At 39.8% G+C, this 21,992-nt stretch overlaps 1 protein-coding gene across 3 annotated transcripts in view; it reads right to left on the bottom strand.

The window, feature by feature from the left end:
• LOC121411918 (protein diaphanous homolog 2-like) overlaps nt 1–21,992 on the bottom strand; it is a 68,023-nt gene that overhangs the window by 12,654 nt on the left and 33,377 nt on the right. For all 3 annotated transcript variants that reach the window (XM_041604832.1, XM_041604823.1, XM_041604814.1), the window contains exons 6-16: nt 18,438–18,546; nt 17,717–17,827; nt 16,350–16,468; nt 15,158–15,274; nt 14,201–14,319; nt 12,521–12,585; nt 11,236–11,340; nt 10,558–10,959; nt 9,798–9,909; nt 8,970–9,080; nt 8,258–8,454 (exon numbers count right to left, since the gene is read on the bottom strand). In XM_041604832.1, the coding sequence (XP_041460766.1) occupies nt 8,258–8,454; nt 8,970–9,080; nt 9,798–9,909; nt 10,558–10,959; nt 11,236–11,340; nt 12,521–12,585; nt 14,201–14,319; nt 15,158–15,274; nt 16,350–16,468; nt 17,717–17,827; nt 18,438–18,546 (1,567 nt within the window). The remainder of the gene's footprint in view (nt 1–8,257; nt 8,455–8,969; nt 9,081–9,797; nt 9,910–10,557; nt 10,960–11,235; nt 11,341–12,520; nt 12,586–14,200; nt 14,320–15,157; nt 15,275–16,349; nt 16,469–17,716; nt 17,828–18,437; nt 18,547–21,992) is intronic.

The following is a 21,992-nucleotide window of genomic DNA, read 5'->3' on the forward strand; positions in this document are numbered from 1 at the left end:
AAAATCAATACATCCTGATCACAGCCAGGAAGTTCATTGAAAAAGGAGAGGATAAAATCAAATATGAAAATACTTACCTGATTTTCTTATTTACGAGATAACTCATACATCTACTTGATTTGCTAGTTCAGCCCTCTGGACTGCCATACCCGAATAGAACTCCCAAGGATTTAAAAAGCGCGAGCGCGCCCTCTCCCGTTCAGGCTTACTACCCATGATCACCGCGCAATTAGCGTCCATCTTCCTCACCTTTCGCAAGCCCATACGTTGAAACATGTTGCTACGCAAGGCGGAGGGTCGGTGGGAGGGTATCAAGTAGATGTATGAGTTATCTCGTAAATAAGAAAATCAGGTAAGTATTTTCATAATTTACTTCAATAACTCCATACATCTACTTGATTTGCTAGACCAGCACGGACTCAAACCGTAGGGAGGCATGTTTTCAATTGTAAGCCTAAGAAAATTTTAAAAGAAAAAACAAAAACAACGAAATTTAGGGAGAGGGGAAAAAGCCGCAGCTGCTTTAAGCGCCGAAGCAGCAAATCTCGCCTCGCTGGACGGAATGTCCTTCAAGTAGAAAGAAGTGAAGGCGTTAGTTGAGCGCCAAAAGGCGGCCCTCAAAAATGTCCTCGAGAGGAATGCCCTGTATACTCAGGAATACTAAGTATCATGGGCCCTCGGCCTAGTGTCAGGAGAACAACATCACCTGCTGACTAGAGCGTAAGAATTGAAATTTGTTGAAAATTTCAACAAGAATCGTGATCGGAAAACTGAAGCTTCTAAGGCTCAGTAAGTGATCAATCGACCAATCTGAGAAGGCGAGATATCTCAGAACCCCTACCGAAATTTAAGCGTGCCGCTTGCTAGCAACTAGCATGCGACTAGCAGGGCACTCGCTTAATAAGCGAGTGCATGCTAGCGAACAGTCCCTGCTCGCTAAAAGATCGCTTAACTATTACTCTGCACGCATATCACACGCTTATTAAGCTAACCGCATGCTAGTTACTAGCATGCCGCAAGCTTGCGCAAGCTAGTCGCACGCTTCCCGCAAGCTTGGAAATTTCTGTAGGGGAAGCCTCCGCGTGGGAGAAAGCGCCCAGAATTCGATATCTGTCTCAAATGCGTGAGGGCAGAAATCTGCAGAATTCTGATAGAGAGCTGTGGTAAAAAGTTACTAGCGGTCCGAAGGGGACCAGGAACGACGGAGAGTAGGGATTTAGGAAGAAAACCACTCGTAAGGCAGACAAGGGTCGAGAAAGCGACTGAGTGCCATCCTGTTAATAAGGAATGCCGCGGACATGTTGCCTATGTAGAATAGAGCAGTCTGGTCAAAACAGCTCAACCGGGCGTGTCAGGGATACAGCGCGGTACACATCACGACAAAAGTGTGTTAGACCGAGTGATCGAGAGAGAACTCAGGATCCCCTTTCTCCCATACTGATTGAAGCACCCATCTGAGGGTGCAGTGCCCGCGGTGGAAGAGGTGGCTTGGCTCAAGCCACCATCGCCGAGAGAGCCCGTGAGGCTAGGCTGCGATGGCTGTCCGCTGGGCGGGGGAATCCCTAGCAGCAGCAAGTGTACGCCAGAGGGAGCTGGCGAAAAAAAATCTGTCACGATATTACGTGTAAACGACCATCAAGAGATGCTCTAAACGAACAGACATCGCCAGATATGATACCTCAACCGTTACATTCCCAACGGAATCGAATGAGGTAGCAACGGCCCTGTCCTATCAAGTTAGGGACGGAAACTGGCTAAGAGTGTCGAAGTCCTCGCTTGAAGAAACAAGCGAAGGAGACTTGAAGAAGTAATCACAAAATTTCCATCAGTCTGCGGTGAGAACCAGTTGTTTATGAAAACAGTCACAAGGCCTGTTTCTCAGGTGATCGTAAGAGCGAGCACCGCCGGTTGCGGCAGCGTGGAACAGTCCGATATCGGTAAGATAAGGAGCTCCAAAAAGCTGCGGGGGGGGCGGCAAAAATGACGCCCTAAGCAGCGGGGGATGAGAATCTAAATTTCTAAAAGAAGAACTCCAGTGAAGTAAATCACTTACATGGAGAGGCTCATCCACAGTCGGCCCGAGAGAAGGCGGGTCGTAGTGATCGTGGTTAGGAAGGCATAAGCATACATCCATCCACTGTTACATCATCCTCGGTCGTGCGGTGACCCTGGCCACATGCCTTGCATGGAAGGAGGATGAAAGCAGCATGCGGGGCGACTCGAGTGTGCCGTGAAAAAATTTCTAAGAAAGAAGCCGATTCGACTAACGGGCACGGTAAAGACATCCACCGTAGACCACTCCGCACAAGGAGGGAGCGGCGGAGACGCCCGCAAGATTGACCCACATAGAGGGCAGTCTATAAGATAGACAGTAAGAGCTCGACCGATGGTCTGGCGGTGTAGTTTGGTGTGAACTCGCCGACCCGGTACGGTGGGTGTGCCCAGAAAGTAGGCATAGAATGCCGACAGAGAATCCTGGGGCTTTAAACAAGTTTGAACGCGCGTACATAGCCAACAATCTCATGAGATGTACGGCGGTTACTTTCCTCCGAGATGATGTTTACCCAACCGGGAAAGACTCGGGGAACAGCTGTGAATGTCAACAGGAGGGATATCTAGCATATGAAAAGCTGATTCCTTCCACGTATTCGGTGCGGGTGCTGCCGGCGGTGTCCGGGGGGACGACCGGTGATGGCAGCTCGGGCAGGGTTCGTACGAGCCGCCCGAATACGAGACAAATAGGTTAACATAACCATAATGCACCGGGTGGTGAAGGCATAGCGATTATTAAGCACAGGAGAACTTTTAATCGCCGTGACATTCAGATCCGATATACATACTCATAAGCTCGGAGAGCTATGAGATAGTGAGACACACCGCTGAGCGGTGATGGTGCTCATATCAGAGTCGCCCTCTCTTCAGCGGCGATCGCTGGAGAACGGGTGTCTGTACTAGCCCTGACTCTGGCGTTGCAAGGGTAGGAGCTAAGTAAGACAGGGCACCCTTACTTTCGAATAGAAAGTGAGGTTCAGGCCAGAAAAGCGACGGTCCCGTCGCCTGGGCGGACGGTCCGCGGACGTGATAGGTTGTCCTCTCAAAGCAGCCAAACATTCTCACGAGAGAAGTGCGGCATGCGGTATGTAAGAGATTCATACCTCCAATCTACGGGCCCGCTTAGGGGGAAGAATGGAGAGAGTTACCGCTGAAGGAGTCGTCGCCGTATGTGAGCTTGACGTAGAGGGCGAATTCGGGAGTACCTGCATAATAATCGCCCCCCCCCCCTGCCTCTGCCTTCTCGCTAGCCTCGAGAGGCTTGAAAATTTCGAGACGGCGGCGCCGGAGCCTGGCGCTTCCGGGCAGCAGCAGAGCGGGGGTGGGTTTACACCCACGGAGCTGGCGGCTTCCTCGTCGTAGGAGCCGCCTCGTCTAGAGCGACCCCGTCACTCTCCGAGACCCCCAATTCGGCCGATTGAGCTCGGAGCGCCTGAAGAGGCGGGGCGAGAAAATATGGACTCCCTTGCTTCATCAATACCCCCGCTCGGAGGGTAGATGTGAGGTAGATACTTGTCAAGCAGCGCCTGAGCGCTTACTGAAAAGTCGACCGCGGGATAGGGGTTGTCCTCGTAAAGGGAGTCTCGCTCTATGGACTGAACCGGGGGGTTGTCCAGTAAGCGCCGGGGTGGCCCCGCGTGTCGGCTGGGGCACGTGCTCTGAGATCGACGAAAATGCTGGAAAGCACACGCGATCTTGGGGCACCCGGTTAGTCGGTGCACTGGCTGGCGATTTAACAGAATCGCTCGAGGATTTCCCGGGTGTCTGGTGGTTATTGCCCACTTGTCTCGCTTGATGCTCAGGGGCATCAGCGGGGTGAGTAGACGTCGAGGGTGGGGTGAACCCGCACTACTCGAAAGCAGAATGTAGCAGCATGAATAGCTGTAACATCTGACCACCGACACAAGGGTCTGAAGGAGGGACGCCCATGGCAACAGGGCTGGCCGACCTCACCTTCGACCTCTTCTTCTTCGCGGCCTCCGCCGGTGTGGCCGGGGCAGAAGAAGGCACAAGAGGCACGGGTGATTTCTTACGATTTGCCGCCCCTGGCAGGGCGGCCGTCAACAACGAAACTTCACCCGAATCTGACGGGGTCAGATTGTGGTCACAGTCTGATGTGTGACGCCTCTCGCGGTAGCAGAATGTAGCAGCATGAATAGCTGTAACATCTGACCACCGACACAAGGGTCTGAAGGAGGAACGCCCATGGCAGCAGGGCTGGCCAACCTCTCCTTCGACCTCTTCTTCTTCTTCTCTTTCTGCGGGCTCCGCCGGCGTGGCCGGGGCAGAAGAAGGCATGAGAGGCACGGGTGATTTCTTACGATTTGCCGCCCCTGGCAGGGCGGCCGCCGACAATGAAACTTCACCCGAATCTGACGGGGTCAGATTGTGGTCACAGCCCGATGTGTGACGCCTCTCGCGGTAGCAGAATATAGCAGCATAACATGTATGACTGTAACATCTGGCCACCGATAAGAGGGTCTGAAGGAGGAATGCCCATGGCAACAGGGCTGGCCGACCTCTCCTTCGACCTCTTCTTCTTCTTCTTATTTTGCGGGCTCCGCCGGCGTGGCCGGAGCAGAAGAAGGCACAAGAGGCACGGGTGATCTCTTACGATTTGCCGCCCCTGGCAGGGCGGCCGCCAACAACGAAACTTCACCCGAATCTGACGGGGTCAGATTGTGGTCACGATCAGATTGTGGTTACAGTCTGTGTGACGCCTCTCGCGGTCAGGGGCTGGGCGATCTCTCCCGATGCTGTCAACGGAGGACGACTTATACGGCAGAGATCCTGACCTGTGCCGGGGGGAGAGAACCGCACTCTCCCTCCGGACTTCTGTTGACCCGGTAGCCGGTGGGTCGCATAGCCCTATGGGTGCTGCGGCGGCAGGACCTAGTTTAGGCTTGGAAGCCTTGGCTACCACTTTTTCCTTTGTCCGAGACCGTGGCACCACAGTCTCGGCCTTCCTTCTCTTAGCATCCGACCGCAAATTCGGAATGCTGATCGACGCACCCTCATACTCACCGCCGCTGGGCGCTCACCGCGGCGTCCCTCCTGCTCGCCTGGAGGCGGCCGACTTCTGTAACTTGCAATCGGGACGGTCCCCGTGGAGGGCACCAGGTCCTCTGGGGCTGTGTTAGTCCCATTCAAAGATACCTCTCTCTACCCTGAAAAAGGAAAAACAAGAATTTTTCTTTTTCTTTTTTTTTTTTTTTACAAAGATCTCGCTTAGATTAAAAGTGGAGACCGGAGTGGTCTTTCCCTCCTCCTAAAAGGAGTTTGTTTGAGCAAACAGAACAAAACAAGAGGGGAGGGGTAGGGAGGAAGAAGAACCTAAGAATAGTTTAGGTATCTGCCTGTAAGAAAATAAAAAGGAGGTCGGAGACTTTGAAAAAAGAAACTCCTACAAGGTTCCCCTACTATATTCTCTTTTTTTTTTTTGTGCCCGAAGGAAAAATTCGAAACAAAAATTCAAAAATGAATGCAAGTTCAGAAGAGAACGAAGTTTCCACCTGCGAAGAAACACGAAAACAAGCATTTCAGAGCAGGAAGAAAAGGGATTGAGAGACAAATAATTCCAGATAAGAGAAATTTTACGATAATTTCCAAGAGAAAAAAAAAAGTAACCTCCTGTGGAAAGGTAAAGAAATTCAGAACAGGAGGAAGGAGGAACGTCTCTAGTAACGATTCCAAGAGGAAGAACGACACAGTAAATCCTCAAAGGGAATCGTAGAGCCCGCCTGTCGAAATAAAAAAAAAATATATAAGACTAGGAGGGAAGAGGGAATTGAACGAAGAAAACAATTCCGGGACAGGTCAAAAAAATTTCTAACAGGAAGGAGACCCCACCTGTAAAGAACAAAAAAAAATTTTTTTTTTTTTTTTTTTGGGGGGGATTGAATAACCGAACAATCATCAGGTATAATTGCGTAAGCCGAATTAAACAATCCCCGAAGCGTCTGTGAATAAAATATTAATCAAGAATTTTATTCAGAACAGAAAGGAAAAGGAATTGAGCTTTAGGATACGCCTGTGAATAAAATATCAATCAAGAAATTTATTCAGAACAGAAGGAAAAGGAATTGAGCTTTAAGATCCGCCTGTGAATAAAATATCAATCAAGAAATTTATTCAGAACAAAAGGAAAAAGGAATTGAGCTTTAAGATCCGCCTGTGAATAAAAAATCAATTAAGAAATTTATTCAGAACAGAAAGGAAAGAGAATTGAAGAATTAATCAATCAATAATCAATCGAAAATCTTAATAAATCAATTCCAGAAAGCAAGGAAGGAACAGAGTTGAAGATCCCAACCTGCAAAAAGAAATAACAATAACACCCTCGACAACAAAGTGTAGAGGCTGTCTAGAATTTAATTCAAAAACGGCACCAAAAGCCACCACGCTTTGAACGTGAAGAACAATAACCATGACAGGTGGTGAAGGCTTGCTGCCACATAGGCAGGCCAAGCCCGGTGCCTCGCGAACGCGCTAGCGATGCGGCGCGACGAGAACTCAAACGTTAGAAAAACAATTTAAGTGTCACCAAAAACACGTCTAAAAAGTCACGCCAAGTGTAAATTCTGAACACAATCTTACACACAAATGGAAAGATTGAAAATAAAAGGGAGAATGCACCACAGATAAGCGAAATTAATATACCAAAGCTCAAAAAGATTTGAGCTCTTAGGAGACTTATCTGAGCACGTCTTGACAGGTGGCTTGCCGAAAGCAAAAGAGGAAGATGGACGCTAATTGCGCGGTGATCATGGGTAGTAAGCCTGAACGGGAGAGGGCGCGCTCGCGCTTTTTAAATCCTTGGGAGTTCTATTCGGGTATGGCAGTCCAGAGGGCTGAACTAGCAAATCAAGTAGATGTATGGAGTTATTGAAGTAAATAAGTGGAATGCCTCTAGCCGTCTCACCTGCATCACGCGGTTCAATATAGCAGTGCTGACTTTGAATACTACTCTAACTCGCACAAGATGTTCAGTGATACATGGTTACTCTTATGTCCACTTTTTATGAACTAGACCAATAAACTTAGAGATATGATGGTTATTCAACAAAAAACCCCAACATGGCCAAAGTTCATTGACCTTACATGACCTTTGACCTTGATCATGTGACCTGAAACTCGCACAGGATGTTCAGTGATACTTGATTACTCTTATGTACAAGTTTCATGAATCAGATCCATAAACTTTCAAAGGTATGATGGTAATTCAACAGATACACCCAATTCGGCCAAAGTTCATTGACCTTTGACCTTGGTCATGTGACCTGAAATGCGCACAGGATGTTCAGAGATACTTGATTACTCTAATGTCCAAGTTTAATGAACTAGACCAATAAACTTTCAAAGTTATGATGGTAATTCAACAGATACCCCCGATTCGGCCAAAGTTCATTGACCCTAAATGACCTTTGACCTTAATCATGAGACCCGAAACTTGCACAAAATGTTCAGTGATGCTTGATTACTATTATGTCCAAGTTTCATGAATCAGATCCATAAACTTTCAAAGTTATGATGGGAATTCAACAGATATCCCCAATTCGGCCAAAGTTCATTGACCCTAAATGACCTTTGACCTTGGTCATGTGACGTGAAACTCGTGCAGGATGTTCAGTGATATTTGATTAACCTTATGTCCAAGTTTCATGAACTAGGTCCATATATTTTCTAAGTTATGACGTCATTTCAAAAACTTAACCTCAGGTTAAGATTTGATGTTGACGCCGCCGCCGTCGGAAAAGCGGCGCCTATAGTCTCACTCTGCTATGCAGGTGAGACAATAAAACCCTCCTCACAAACAATACCATGGCCAGGTTTATTGTTAGGAGTCTGTGACTCATGGCACGAATGTGAATGAGACCCTAAAATAAAGCAACACACAGGGGGTTTACAGGTGAACGCATGAAGAGTTAAGGAAATCAATAGATGCTTTTTTGTGTTATTTCATGCTCCACTGCAATTTTTAATGTAAAGTAAAACTACTGTGACCTGCACATTTAAGGAAATCAATAGGTGCAATCTTGTGCTATTTCATGCTCCATTGCAATTTTTTTTCAAGCTCCTCTTGAATTTCTTAACAAAATCTATCATTAATGGTTATACCTTTCCCACTCCCTGAGATGAAGATCATATGGAATCTGATAAAAGTGCCACGCATATTAGTGTAGAAAAAAAATAGACTAGGACTTACTAGAACACAAAACTGCTCAGCTTCATTCATATCATTGAATTCATCCTTAAGAGCATACACCTGTTGAATAGTCTCAGTCTCAGGCATATTCTTTAATAATGATTGTATCAAGCCTTCATTCAAGTGTTCTTCATCGATCTCTAAGATACGTCTCTTGATCTCTTCATGAGGTATCCGCATTGAACCAAGCCAGATTGCTAAAGAAAATGAACAATTTGAATGAAGAATCAGACACTGAAAATTTAAAAATAATAAAAGAGTAAAATTTTCACTATCATTCATTGCTTTATTAATTATTCATCTATCACAACCACAAACATGATCAACACTATTGACATCATCATTTTCGCCATCATCATCATCAGGAAGTAATTCCTTAAAAAGCTGTAATCAACGGAATCGGTAGATTAGCTTGGCCAGGGTAACATAGGAGTGCCTTGAGCACCTAGCAAGGTGGATATGTCTGCTATACAAACCCTATATTATCAATATATTTATATCATCATGACAATCACCATTGCAATCATTATCAACATTATCAACATCATTGTCATTATCACATCCATTATTGCCATCATTATCAAGATCACATCATGAACGTTATCATTAATTTATTTTAGGTGAGAATTTTTCCCCTCTTGAAAACATGCTTTAGGGTATTTGATTACTTTACTCTTATTGAACTAATGAATTACTATCAATTGTTACTTACAGAGGTTCTGAGCCTCCTTGGCACTCAATACCTTCAGTTCCTTCACCTTCTTCTTAGGTTCTGTCTTACCATCAACATCTGCTTCGATACCACCACCTCCCAGCTTCTTTCCTGCATTCAAAATAGAAGAAAGCAATAATTGTTTGATAACTATGGTAACAATGTCACAATTTCATTTCTAAAAAGGAAATACAAATTATTCTCATCAAGTACCTGGACTAAGATATATAACCTAGTATATTCCTGGTATCTGCCTAATATATTATTCCTAGTGCTTTATTTAGCTGATCTATGTTGGTCTCTGACACAACAAGCATAAGCAGGGCCAGTGAATATGGATTGCTTGATTAGAAGGGGAACATATAACTTTTTTTCCATCTATTTCTTCACATTGTAATCAAACTGTCAAAAATGCAAGCACAAACAACTTTTGTAGAAAATTGCTTGGAGAATCTGATAAAAACCTAGGGCGTGCTTCACGAAACATGTTAGTGATTTCCATTGGCAAATTTGCTCTGAGTCAATTGGATGTGAGGATTTCAGTAACTTATAGCAGCGTTTTTAGTGAAAATCACCGAATTTATTCCATGAAATGATCCAAAGATTTATGAACAATCCTTGTAAAAATGGTGTGCACAGGTGAATACTCATATATATTTTTTTTAAATGTGATGTACTCCATATACCGAAGAAAAAAACATATTCATGATTTCTTTATGTTTGGATTTACATTTAGTACTGGCTGAATAATAAGGTGAAAACTTTGGGGCAAAAATATACTTAAAATTTTTGCAAGAACCAATTACAAAAGGTCGACTTATAACATACCTGGCTTGGATGCGAATAAGGATGCTAGCTGTTCTAAAACCTCCTGTTTTTCTAGTTTCTCCTCTTTAGCATTGACCCATAATGAATTCTTCTTAAGTGTTCTTGGTTGGATCTGTTCAAAGAAAAGAAGATTCATCAACAATATGAGCAATGATAGCTAAAAGAGAAGGGCAGATTTTCACAAACACAAAATTAGCACAAGTTTGCTGCTACCCAACATAATTACATTCATGTTTCAACAGGATGAGAGTAGAATTTGCACTCCAGCCCATTTCATGAACCAGGGTCATAAATTGAATACAATGAATAAAAGAAGCAACATTCGTTTCATGAGAACTGTATCAAAAGATAATCAGGCAGACATTAATCAGGGCCCCATTACACAAAGCTTAGCAATGATCGTAAAATATTTGTCTAATATTGATTCCTTTGACTACAATGTACAATGAATCGTAAAACTCAAGCGTACGATTAATTGCTAACCTTTGTGTTACGGGACCCAGAAGGGGGAATGTATGGTGGAGATCAAATTATTCACTAATTTTCAAAGTCATCTCAAAACTGGTATTTACATAAATAATGAATTCACCCAATGAAAAATGAAAAAAGTGATACATACAATACTGAATAGCTTAATAACAAAAATAATCACCTCTATATCAATAAATGTTTTTAAATGGAGGAATCCAGTAATATGAAGAAAATAACATGAAAATAAATGAATCCATTTAGAAATTTCAATCAATATTACTAGCTTTACCTTGCTCCAATTAGCTCTCTTCATTGGAGTCTGAGGGTTGTACTTCTTCTTCTCCTTCATACCATGGGGTAAAGACTGTGCTGGAGAGGCTGCCTTCATACCAAAACCACCAATCATCGGTACACCACCAGGTGGTGGAGGGGGTCCTGGGGGTCCACCACCAGGTGGAGGAGGGGGAGGTGGACCACCCATACCGGGTAGTGGAGGGGGTGGGGGTGGACCACCCCCTGGTGGTGGGGGAGGAGGAGGGACACCACCCCCACCAGGGAATGGTGGTGGTGGTGGTGGTGGGATACCGGGGCCTCCTGGTGGGGGTGGGGGTGGGGGAGGAACACCGCCTCCCCCGGGTGGAGGAGGAGGTGGGGCAGGACCTGCACTGGCAACGATGGCTCCACTGGCAATCTGGGGAGGTTAAAAAAATTAGAAGTTTAATTTCATAGACAATCTTATAACAATATCATCCAGTAATAATAACACTGATCATATTTCATGCTTGCATGCTACTAATTTTTCACAAGATATCCCAGGTAATCAAATGTTTACAACAAAAGATGCCTATAACAGTATTGAAAGTACAAATTCCATAATGGAAATGGATATTATTGTCATTATTGCTACTTTACACACTTAATGCCAAGACTCAACAATCACAATAGTCACACAATTCTTGCTTCATACCTGTCGTTTTAATTCCTCAAGTTCTTTCTCCATTTCTTCTGCTTTCTTATTGGCTTGATTTAGTTTGGCTTCTGATTCCTGCCTCGCTGTTACCTCTTGCTCCAACTGTAACAGAAATAATAATCAGACATATTCAATTCGAGAAATGAATGGGTACTAGTCCAATTATGATAATATACATAAATACAAAACAAGGTCCCTTATTCGTAAATCCTTAACTAGCTTCAATAGGTCATAGTTGACTTAGGTCACATATTAGCCTAAACAGGTTAAAACAACACAGTCCTTAGACCCTACGGAATCGTGACAAAAAATATTAGAAAATGACACAATGGAGTGGAAAATTGATAATTTAGTTTTGTTTCTTAAAATGCCAAGGTATGCATTTCAATGATTCCCTAATATACAGTGCATATCAAAAAAAAAGTTTACACTTTGAACAAGCCCTGGGAATTAAAAAGTATACAACATTTGGGTAATTCTTTCATATATAATCATGGCTCGCGGAAATCTCTGCGCAGAAATGCTCGTTTTCAAGCTGGGTCAAGGGCGAAATCAAACTAACCCTGCGAAACATTTCTCATACATTTCCCTTGCACTTTTAGTCAATTGATATAAAATGGATACAGTCAACACTTAGTAAGCACAACCTTTACCCTTTTTGTGCCAGCTGGATTTGAGGACGTAACTAAATCTGAACAAAAGTTTATATCAGACATCTCCAGCATTTTTAAATAAACTTTTATCATTTAAAGTGGGTTTACATTTCATTTTTCATTTAATACTTGTTTCTCCACACTTTTTTCCAAGCTTGACAATGATTAACAAAATGAAAATCACGCATTAGCAATATCATGTAAATCACAGCTCAGTGTAATATCGTCACGATGGCCTCGGTGTGTGGGGGAGTGGGATGGGGCGCAATGCATTCTTCAAAGTGTTTTGGTCAAGGAAACAAGTTTAAAAAGGGGAAAGATATCTTCAAATCAATTTTACTAGCTAAATTCTATGTGTTCTTCATGATTAACGTCTACTCTTATTCACATAACTATTCACATAACTATGTGGAAAAATCTTCAGGATATTACAAATGTATAATTTTAAAGGATAATTTTTCATAAGTGTAAACTTTTTTTGGATACGCACTGTACAGTTTCATGAAGATTGAGAGGACAGGGATTGACAAAGAAAGAGAAACGGGATGTGGTACATTTGGACACTTCTGTCAAACATTATCTCTTTACATACTGAAATGAGATCCAATAAATATAAGTTTCATAATCACCTCTTTTTCTAGTTTGACTGCCTTGCCTTCCATGGTTTCATATTTAGCCTTCTCTGCTAACCCCTCTGTAACAAAGAGAAAATGGTGAGTAGATGAATGAATGTTATTTGAGAATCCAAACAGATGCTGAATTACATACTGTAGGAGCTGTTATTTTCGCGTCGCGAACCGATCTGCCGCGAATTTAACACGCGAAAATATTGACACATTTCTAAGTCAATACCAATGCCCCCAACAGCAAAGTTTTGCTATTGAAAACATCCTGCATATTGAAAAAAATGGAGATATGCACCTCTATATGTACAAAAAATATGCTTAGAAAGTACAGTTAGTGATTCAAAAAGTTAGCTAGAATTTCACTTTTTTTAATTTCTCAAACAAAATCAGGGCCTAAACTATTTTCTAACATTATTTTATCAATATTTATACACTCACTGTAATATTAAAATGTATTTTCCATGAAACAATTTGATTTTATTGTCATCTGATTGACTCTATACACACGTATTGGTAGCTATTTGCATACTCATTAATATTCATAAGTCACATGACCAGAACTTTGAAGGTGAACATTCTGTTCACAAAATTCCACAATTTTGCACTTTTTACCAACTTTTTGAAAAATGAATCGAACCAAACACCAATTCCAAAGATTGCTTAACCCTATAGATCCTGTGGCATGATGAATTTTTAGATCTAAAGGTTAAAAAAGTGAAATTTAAGCCACTTTTTCCACAATTTGTAACTGTTTTTACAGGGACATATTTATGTACAAAACACATATCAGCCTGATGACTTTGATGAGTGTAAATTTACACATGAATTGCACTAGTTTTGCTTCTTTGAAATGCTGTGGAAATGTATCGTACATCTTCCGATCGCGAATTTAACAACCCGCGAAAATGTCGGGACCCCCGCGATTCGCGAAAAATTCTGTACGCGAAAATAACAGCTTTTACAGTAGTTGGTTCAATGAAATGCTTTGATACAGAATAAACAGAATTGGTTAGTTGGCTTCACCCATTTTACTCCTGTAAAAATTGCATTATGTACAAAGGTATCATCATTAATCAATTCCTATAAAAGGAAACAACAACCTAAATGTTTGGGAGAATTTATGATACTTTCCTAATTGTGTTTTAAAAAAATAGGAATAGTCATTACATAGTGATCATGCCAGTTGTTGAAGACATAGTATCGTTAGCATTCATAGGAAGAGATTCATGATTTTATGACCCATGAATAGTGAACAGATTGGCAAACAACTGTAATAAAGTCACATCAGTGAAGACAGCTAATTCACTGTACTAAAACATATAATCATCAGCTTTAATGGAAAGAGGATCATGAGTTGCTGACCTAAAAATTATCAAATAAGAGTGGAAATAACTGGAATAAAATCACATCAGAGGAGCCAGCTAAATTCTTTCACCTCACCCTCAGGTTTCTGTTATTGTTGTTGTGTAGGTGTGGGGGTGGGGGTGGGGGCTCAGGAGAGTGAACTATTGACTTTGACAAGTGAACATGTGTGGAATTTACTTTGTATTACTAAACGTTTTTGTCATAAAACTCTTCTCCCAATGGATGAGAATTAGCACCTGAATAGCATCAAATTTCCCATGAAAGCTGACAACAAATTTTAATGTTGATGATAGTTTTTGTCTTAGTGAGATACCTTACCTATCAGTGGTTCTACATCCACATCAAATCGCTTGGTGTAGGTGAAGTCAGGATCACAACCGCTTTTATGAAGCACAATCTGAGATATACATTCCTCTATTAATTTGAAGTACTGTGGCCTGCAAATGACAAAATGAAGGCAGTCATACATTAAAGGATGATATAGTAGTTCATAACATAATATTGTAATACTGAAATTCAAATCAATAATTCTTTTCAATTACTTTAAACTTAATTAATTTGTAAAGCGCACAGAGGATATGAATATTATGCAATATAAGCTAGCAATCAACATATGTTATAGGAGTAGAGTAGCGGACTGACAGGTTTGTCTTTCTATGAAATTCACATTGGCCTCTCTTAAATTATATGAAACATACTGATCATCCCTTACTTTATCGCAATAAACATGATGATAATCACTCAAGACACACAGATAAACTCTCTTAAATGGCTAACAACTCATGTTACATTAGTGAATATATAAGCATAATTAAATTTTGTTAAAACCGTTGGAAAATTTGGGTATATCATTTGGCACTCCATATCAAAATCAACCGAGAATTACCTTTACAAACATGGTGGGTGTTTCACAAAGCTGTTCAGAAGTTACAAACAACTTTACGAATGACAGGCGATCTTTTATCAGGGGGCCTTTCCATAAAGCTGTTCGTAAGATAAGAGCGACTTTAAGAACGACTGGTGAACCTTTCTTATGCGCTAAACCATCGCCAATGAATATACCATTTACCACAAGAAAGGATCACCAGTCGTTCTTAAAGTCGCTCTTAACTTACAAACAGCTTTATGAAACACCCACCTGGAGAGCTAAGTCAACATCAATAAAATCATTTCCCACAAGACATGGTCACCAAAGCATGGGCAAAGTCATACATAACAGATTTATGAGACAGCCCCCAAACTTCATGAAATACCAGTTAATAAGTGTTTGTTTACCTTATGTACACATCCTCCCTGATCAGTATGAGATGTTGAAGGATAGATAGGAAGTAGTTTTCTGATGGTGTGTTCGCTACGACTTGCTGGAGAAGCTGGAAGTTACCTTCAAGGTCAGTGAACAATGTCAGTCAAGGACAAATATGCTTTCCATCTACTCACAAGACAGTTCCAATTTGAATTGGTTGATTGCCCAGTGTAACCTATTTTCAAATCTATACACATATACTACATGCCGAACTCTAACAAACTGGAAATGTATCGACTCATAAGAATTGTCCACTTTCAGTTGGTTGATTGCCCAACATAACCTATCTTTCAAATCTATACACATACATTATGTTCCAAACTACATGTACCACCAACTGTTAATAAATGTATTCAGATTGTGAAAAGGTGGAGTTGCATTCATTCGTTGTTGCCAGGTTTGGCAAATATTATTTTTCAACCCGAATGATTCATGTATAATACAAATTTGGGTAATTGAAATTCTAATATCATGTTGTGGACAAAATAGAATGTTGAAATTGTCAGGCATAAACTCATATGCAATGATTAAGTTCATACTGGACTTTGTCTATCATTTTTGCTTTAATACAGTACTACAGCCCAGGTGCATGCATTCCTTTTTTAAAATTGCTTCATAGTAATTCTCAATATGAATTGAAAGCAAAAGCAATCCCTATGCTCGACCTTACAGACTGGGGCAGTTTCATAATAATGTACATCTATTATAACCCTGCCATTACGTCAACTACCATGGTAACAAGGCTCAGCAGCCAATCACAATCAAGGTCTCAATAAGCCAGTTCACATTTACCTCATGGGCAAGTTTGTATAAAATGACCTTTCCTTTCTTCCATTGGAATAGGTAAATTTCAAAGCAAGGTTTTTCGTAAGCATTTCTGATATAACAAGATGCAGAAATTGCAAAGACCAGGCGACAAGCTAGAATAGCACATCGATGTTTCATTTCTACTTTCAATGTATAGCATGCTGCTCTTACAATGTACGAAGTGACCTTCTTCTGATCAAGCGCAAAATGGAACTACCATAATGGCAAAGTTACCATAGTTTTAACTATTTATGAAACAGGGACCTGGTTAAATCAATGGTACAAGACTTCAAGTTAGCAAAAGCTACAACTCCTAGACATTATGATAGATGATGATATCGAGTTTGTAAAGGATATTCCATCTCGATGCGGAGGCCTTCAAATCTATGCTGAAACTCTTCAAAGTCATCTTCTCTGTGCTCATCAAACACTCTCATCTGAACACCTAACTCTTCACTTGGATTATCGCGTAGCTCCTAGCAATGAGAAAAGAAGTCAGGACCTTGTTTCACAATACTTAATTTCAATGGCAAATTACAAACTTCCATTATAAGCTACAAAAATTACTACCTCAAAGAAGATTTGTCATAGAATGTTAACATTTGTTATTGATAAATTTTGAGAAATGAGGGCAAGTTAATTATGTTCATCAAAAAACATGAGGCTGGAGGTCGGGGAGAAGGGAGGGTAGCAAGGTGAAGAGTCATTTTTAATATATTTTGGAGGTGTATGAAATACCCACTCCTGTGAAATCGGCTACCCTAATGGAATATTCATCAATCAATGAATAGATTAATTAAATGTCTTCTACATAGAGAACTGTCTACATGTAGGAAGAATAGATCTGTGGGTGGCAATTTGTTATTTGGTGAAAATTGGTATCAAATCGCAATCAGGTATGGATGCATATACATCAAATAAATCATAAGTACAACTTCGTGCATTTTATAACATGATCTGATATCACAAGATCAAAAAAAAAACCTGTGAAGTCAAGAATGAATAAAAAATAACTGCATTTTGAATCTACTTCCTCCTGAATTAGGAGACAAAAGGGCTATGTAAACTGAATCCAATGTTCTATATACAGTACAATGAAACAGAATGTTTAGTACCTTATCTTCTTATAAGACTTTATGGTTCCAAGTCACTTCCCTGGCTCTTAGATATAGCTTGCCTTTAGTTAACTAACACTTGTATCATGGATATACACGTGTTAATTACCCACTCAAAAATGACAAAAGGCAACCTGCTTTTTTATTAGAGCTGCCTAGATTAGTTGAATTGCATGTGATAGCACAGGTTCTAAGTTGTCAACTCTTGAATGGGATAAATCTACATTGAAATATTAAAAGTACAGGGAATTTTCCACTGAAGGGTGGCTATCAATACAAGTCAAAGGCCCGTATTCTGAGGTCTGATTTAATTCAAACTTTGGTTTAAAGTTGTTAAACTATGGATAGCCACTTGTGACATAAATATCTAACAATAGAAGTTCAATGTATGAGCTAAGTCGACTCTCAAATCCTTCCTAACTGTCTGGGAAATATGAATAAGATAACTGTCTTTACCATTAAGGAATTAGGGAAGATCATGGTAAACATAAGAAACATGAAATGTGAACAATTTTTTGACATTCTTGGCTTTCCATAATTTTAGCACAAAGTTAGACCATGGTCTATGTTAAACCTGACTTCAGACAACAGACTAAAGAGTTAACTTACTGGCAAGATGTTGATCATTCCAGTCCTAAGGAATTCATTCCTAAGATGTAATCTGAAGTCCAGATCCTCGGGGTTTGATATAAGGGCATTCACTAGCTGCATACATACACACTATCAAGAAAAGAAATAAAATATATAGAAATTGGACCATTACACTGATGTAAATTGAATTTCATTACAAAATATACTAACTAAACCTAGTTGGTTGATTGATTGATTGATCGATTGATTGATTTGACTTATTGATTGCAAAGTTTTTTTTGTAGCAAGTCTACTTTAAAACTTAAAAATTCTTCCTAAAATACATGCAATCATTAGATATAATAAATGAATTCCATTCTTATAGATGAAAAATAACATCATCATATGTCATGTGATTGCTGAAGAATAGATTTTGCAGAGAATATGAAGATGTGTAATATGGATGCCACAAGTGCACACTATAATTATTGAGTTGTTCTATCAATATATTGATGTATATTAACCAATACACTATCAATAAATCAAAATGCAATTAAGGCTTTGAAAACATGAAACCATCACGACTTTGGGGGGAAAATCACAAGTTTACTTTACTAAATGGAAATCACAGATCTATGTGGCTAAAACATGGTGTATAAAAATATTACAATATATTTGGAAAATATCTCAATTACAGAAAAAAAAATATTTCACTAGTATTCATTAATTTGACGATTTGAAATAGGACTGGATATCTCACCATGAGTTGTGGGTTGTCCTCTAGATGTAAAGCGTCTACAATGGATGAAAATCTGGGACTGGATTTGGTCTCACCAACCTCTGTTAAAGCAGATAGTACTTTTTCATGTCTGGTTAGAAAGAACAAACAAAAAAAAAAATTCTGTCACTGTTCTATTCACAATCAGGACAAACAGCTACATACACCTTTTTCAAAGAAACAGACATTAGAAATAAAACTTATATTTTGTTATAATCACAACTTTATATTGGTAGGACATGAGATGGCATATCTATGACTTACAGGATTCAATATATATTTGACTGTATTCTATATTAATCTAGAAAATGATATCTGCGAAAGATATTTTATATATAAGCAAGAAGAGAAAGGGAATAAATCAGCTAGCTTGGTAGAAATGATCGTGCAATGACTTACCTATAAACAGCCTTTGTCACTTTCTTGCAACAAAGTAAAACACACATTTCGACATAATCCAAATTACAATTCCACTGAATGAACGGGTAAATAACTGACCACTACTCTTAAGGCAAGTTACCCTTTATACTGATTATAGAGAGCTTAATGGTACCTCATTTGTAGGAGTCCATACCCGAATGTGTTACTGATTTAAAAACATTCTTGGGGAATAAGCAAAAGGAACAAATAAGGAAGCCAGGGTACGAGTGTTAATGAGGTCCATCTCAGTGTTGAGGAACAAACACTTTAATGCTGCCCAGGAAGAGGGTCTGGATTTGGCAGAAGGGTGCATGTTTGCCCCTCCGGGTGTCTTTACTGAACCCCTGGGTGATAATTAGAAAGCAAACACCTAATGTCTAATATGATCAATGTGTGTTTTAAGGTCAATAATGGGTCATCATGGAAAAGTTGGAAGGGCTGTTGTTTATACACGATTCCATCCCCAACAAGACAAATCAAAACAAAAACATATTTTGAGAAGATAACATTGTTTTCAACTGTGGACTCAATAATATTTTTGTTTTTGTTTTCATTGTAAAGCCAGGATAATAAGAAGTGTGCGTCTCAATATATACATGTATATAATTTCTAGATAGACAGAGCTATACATATGCTAATCATCATTGTAAACATATCGTCTAAAAACAAATAGAACAAAGCTAAAAACAAATAGTTTTGATTATTACTGAATTGCAAAATTTCAGAATGATTCTGAATGCTATTGGGATTTCTTTATGCCAAACCATCAATTTTCAAAAAACCAAAATTATGACCCATACATTGTATTTCAATATCCAAGTCATTTTCTTTCATGTATACATCATTTCTGAAATCCATACTTTGCCATAATAATGTTTTTCAACCAAATACCGCTTGTTTTCAATAGGCAACTAGTAGCGGTGCTCTAGAAGATCTTGCATACCTTTCTAGAACCTTGTTGATCTTGGCAGCCATTTTGATTTAGTTTTGGGGTGTATTTTCAATCATGTGATTCTAGGTGTTCATTTCATAGTTTAATCCAAGCAATGCTTTTCTAAGCTGCCCACAGGATATTGGATTCCATCGTGTCATGAACACGAAATCTACTTTTACTTCTTGAGTTACATCATATGATTACAATAAAAATCAAGACACCTTTTTTTTATTTAATCTCATGAAAGTGAAAGCAAGTTGAGATATTAATTCTAACACTAAATGCATTTCTAAAGTTTCTCCACAAAAATATGTTGTTCTTTGCAATCAATTCATGTAATCCAGTGTACGATTAAAATACCAATTTGCAATTATTGTCAATAATGGTAATGCAAGTTTGAGCTTGAACACAATTCAATTAAAATGATTAACCTTATGCAATGTTAAAGATCTAGATAAAATTTTGATTTTCACTAATGCTAACTATTACTAGATATCTATATTTTATATCATTACTTCTAATAAAAGTTAAAGAGACAGATCAAACTAACAATATTCCAGTGAAGTCGTTTGGATCAAGGTTTGTTCAAAGTTTAAATTCGGAATCTTTGCTAAGGTTTGTATTTTCACACTTTCTTTGATATTTTACATTTTGAACTTTTTTGTTTCATAATTATTTCAGGTTTCTATACTTCTATTGCATTTAACTTTTTTTATTAAATATATGTGATGTACTTTCACCCTCTTGAACATCACCTGTGTGAGCCAAAATAAATGTATACTTATATATACACTGTAGGTCATCTGCAGTAAAAATATAGAAGGCCGATTCAAATGAGTTGCAATATCATGATCAATACAAACACTCTTCTCTGAAAAGGTTCATATAATGAACTTGACTCCATACATGTACTTTATAACTGTAAATGTGTTTGGAATGTTCATTATTGTTCTGCTTTCTGGCAACAAAGTTCTTCTAAAAGGGGGTCATGATATGGCAAGGATTGCAATTGTTCAAGTCCAATGACAAAAGGCTTATCCTAAGATCAAGACTGTAATCTTGAACAACCACAAAGAACAGGATGCGGTCTAATGATGGGATAATCGATGACTTCTTAATGATCAGCTGTTAGCAATGGAGAGGGGCAGAAGGGGGAGACTACATAAGAGAAAGACAGACAGAGGGGGGAAAATAAGAAAGAGAGAGGGAGAGAGACAAAGAGAGGGAGAGGGGGGGAAGGGGAGGGGGGTAGGAGGTTCCGAAGAAAGAAAGACAGAAAACTGGAATATGTTCATGCATAAAACAAATGAAAAATGGGAAAGATGACAGAAGGTTGGACTGAAATGTTATGAAAGGGGGGGGGGGGGTGGTACCTTACAAATCAAAGTTCAACATTGGGTGTGCAACTATTTAATTGGAATTGCATGCAATAACCAAATTATTGCAACAAGTCGCAAGGCCAATTTTGAAAGCTCTGGAGAGCAATATATTGTATAGTTGAATGAAAAGAAAGTTGTATGAGATATAAATGATGTTAACAAAGAAACATTTGAAAAAAAGAAAGAGGGAGAGAAAGGGGGGGGGGTGGAGAAGGGAAAGGAGAAAGTGGAGAATTCAAGAGAACAGAAGAGGAAAGGAAAGAGAAAGAGTGAGAAATGAAAACAAGCGATCAGTTGTTGGTTTAACAGGTGAAAGGGAAAGGAAATCTCATTAGACCATTCAGGAATTCCCCCATTAGAGCCAGATTGTACATCGATGAAAGATGTGTCAATGGATTATTCAGGCAATGCTTACCACATCAGTACTGAAAAGTGAGTTGTTTTGCAACTGATGTTTGTTTAACCATTTAGAAATAAACAGTAAACATTACACTAGCTGTTAATTACACTAAACACATTCTATTTGTATGTGATTTATTTGTATCTTGACTTGAGTTGTCAAAACAAAACTAAAGCAAGCTAAGACAGGGAGTTGGAAGTTGACTGAGGAAGGAAACTAACAGCAATGTGGCACCACTACACAACAATTAAACTAGATAGATAACCTTCTTTAAAAGTGGAACCTGTTTTTAGGTTATTGTTCATAAATGTGTTATTCAACTAATTCCCAAACTTTGCCAGGCAGGGGAGGATTTCATAAAACAAATAGTCAAATAATTGCTCTGTGCCAATCAGATGGAAGAG

This window comes from Lytechinus variegatus, chromosome 1 (genome assembly GCF_018143015.1).
Source record: "Lytechinus variegatus isolate NC3 chromosome 1, Lvar_3.0, whole genome shotgun sequence".
NCBI lineage: Eukaryota > Metazoa > Echinodermata > Echinoidea > Temnopleuroida > Toxopneustidae > Lytechinus > Lytechinus variegatus.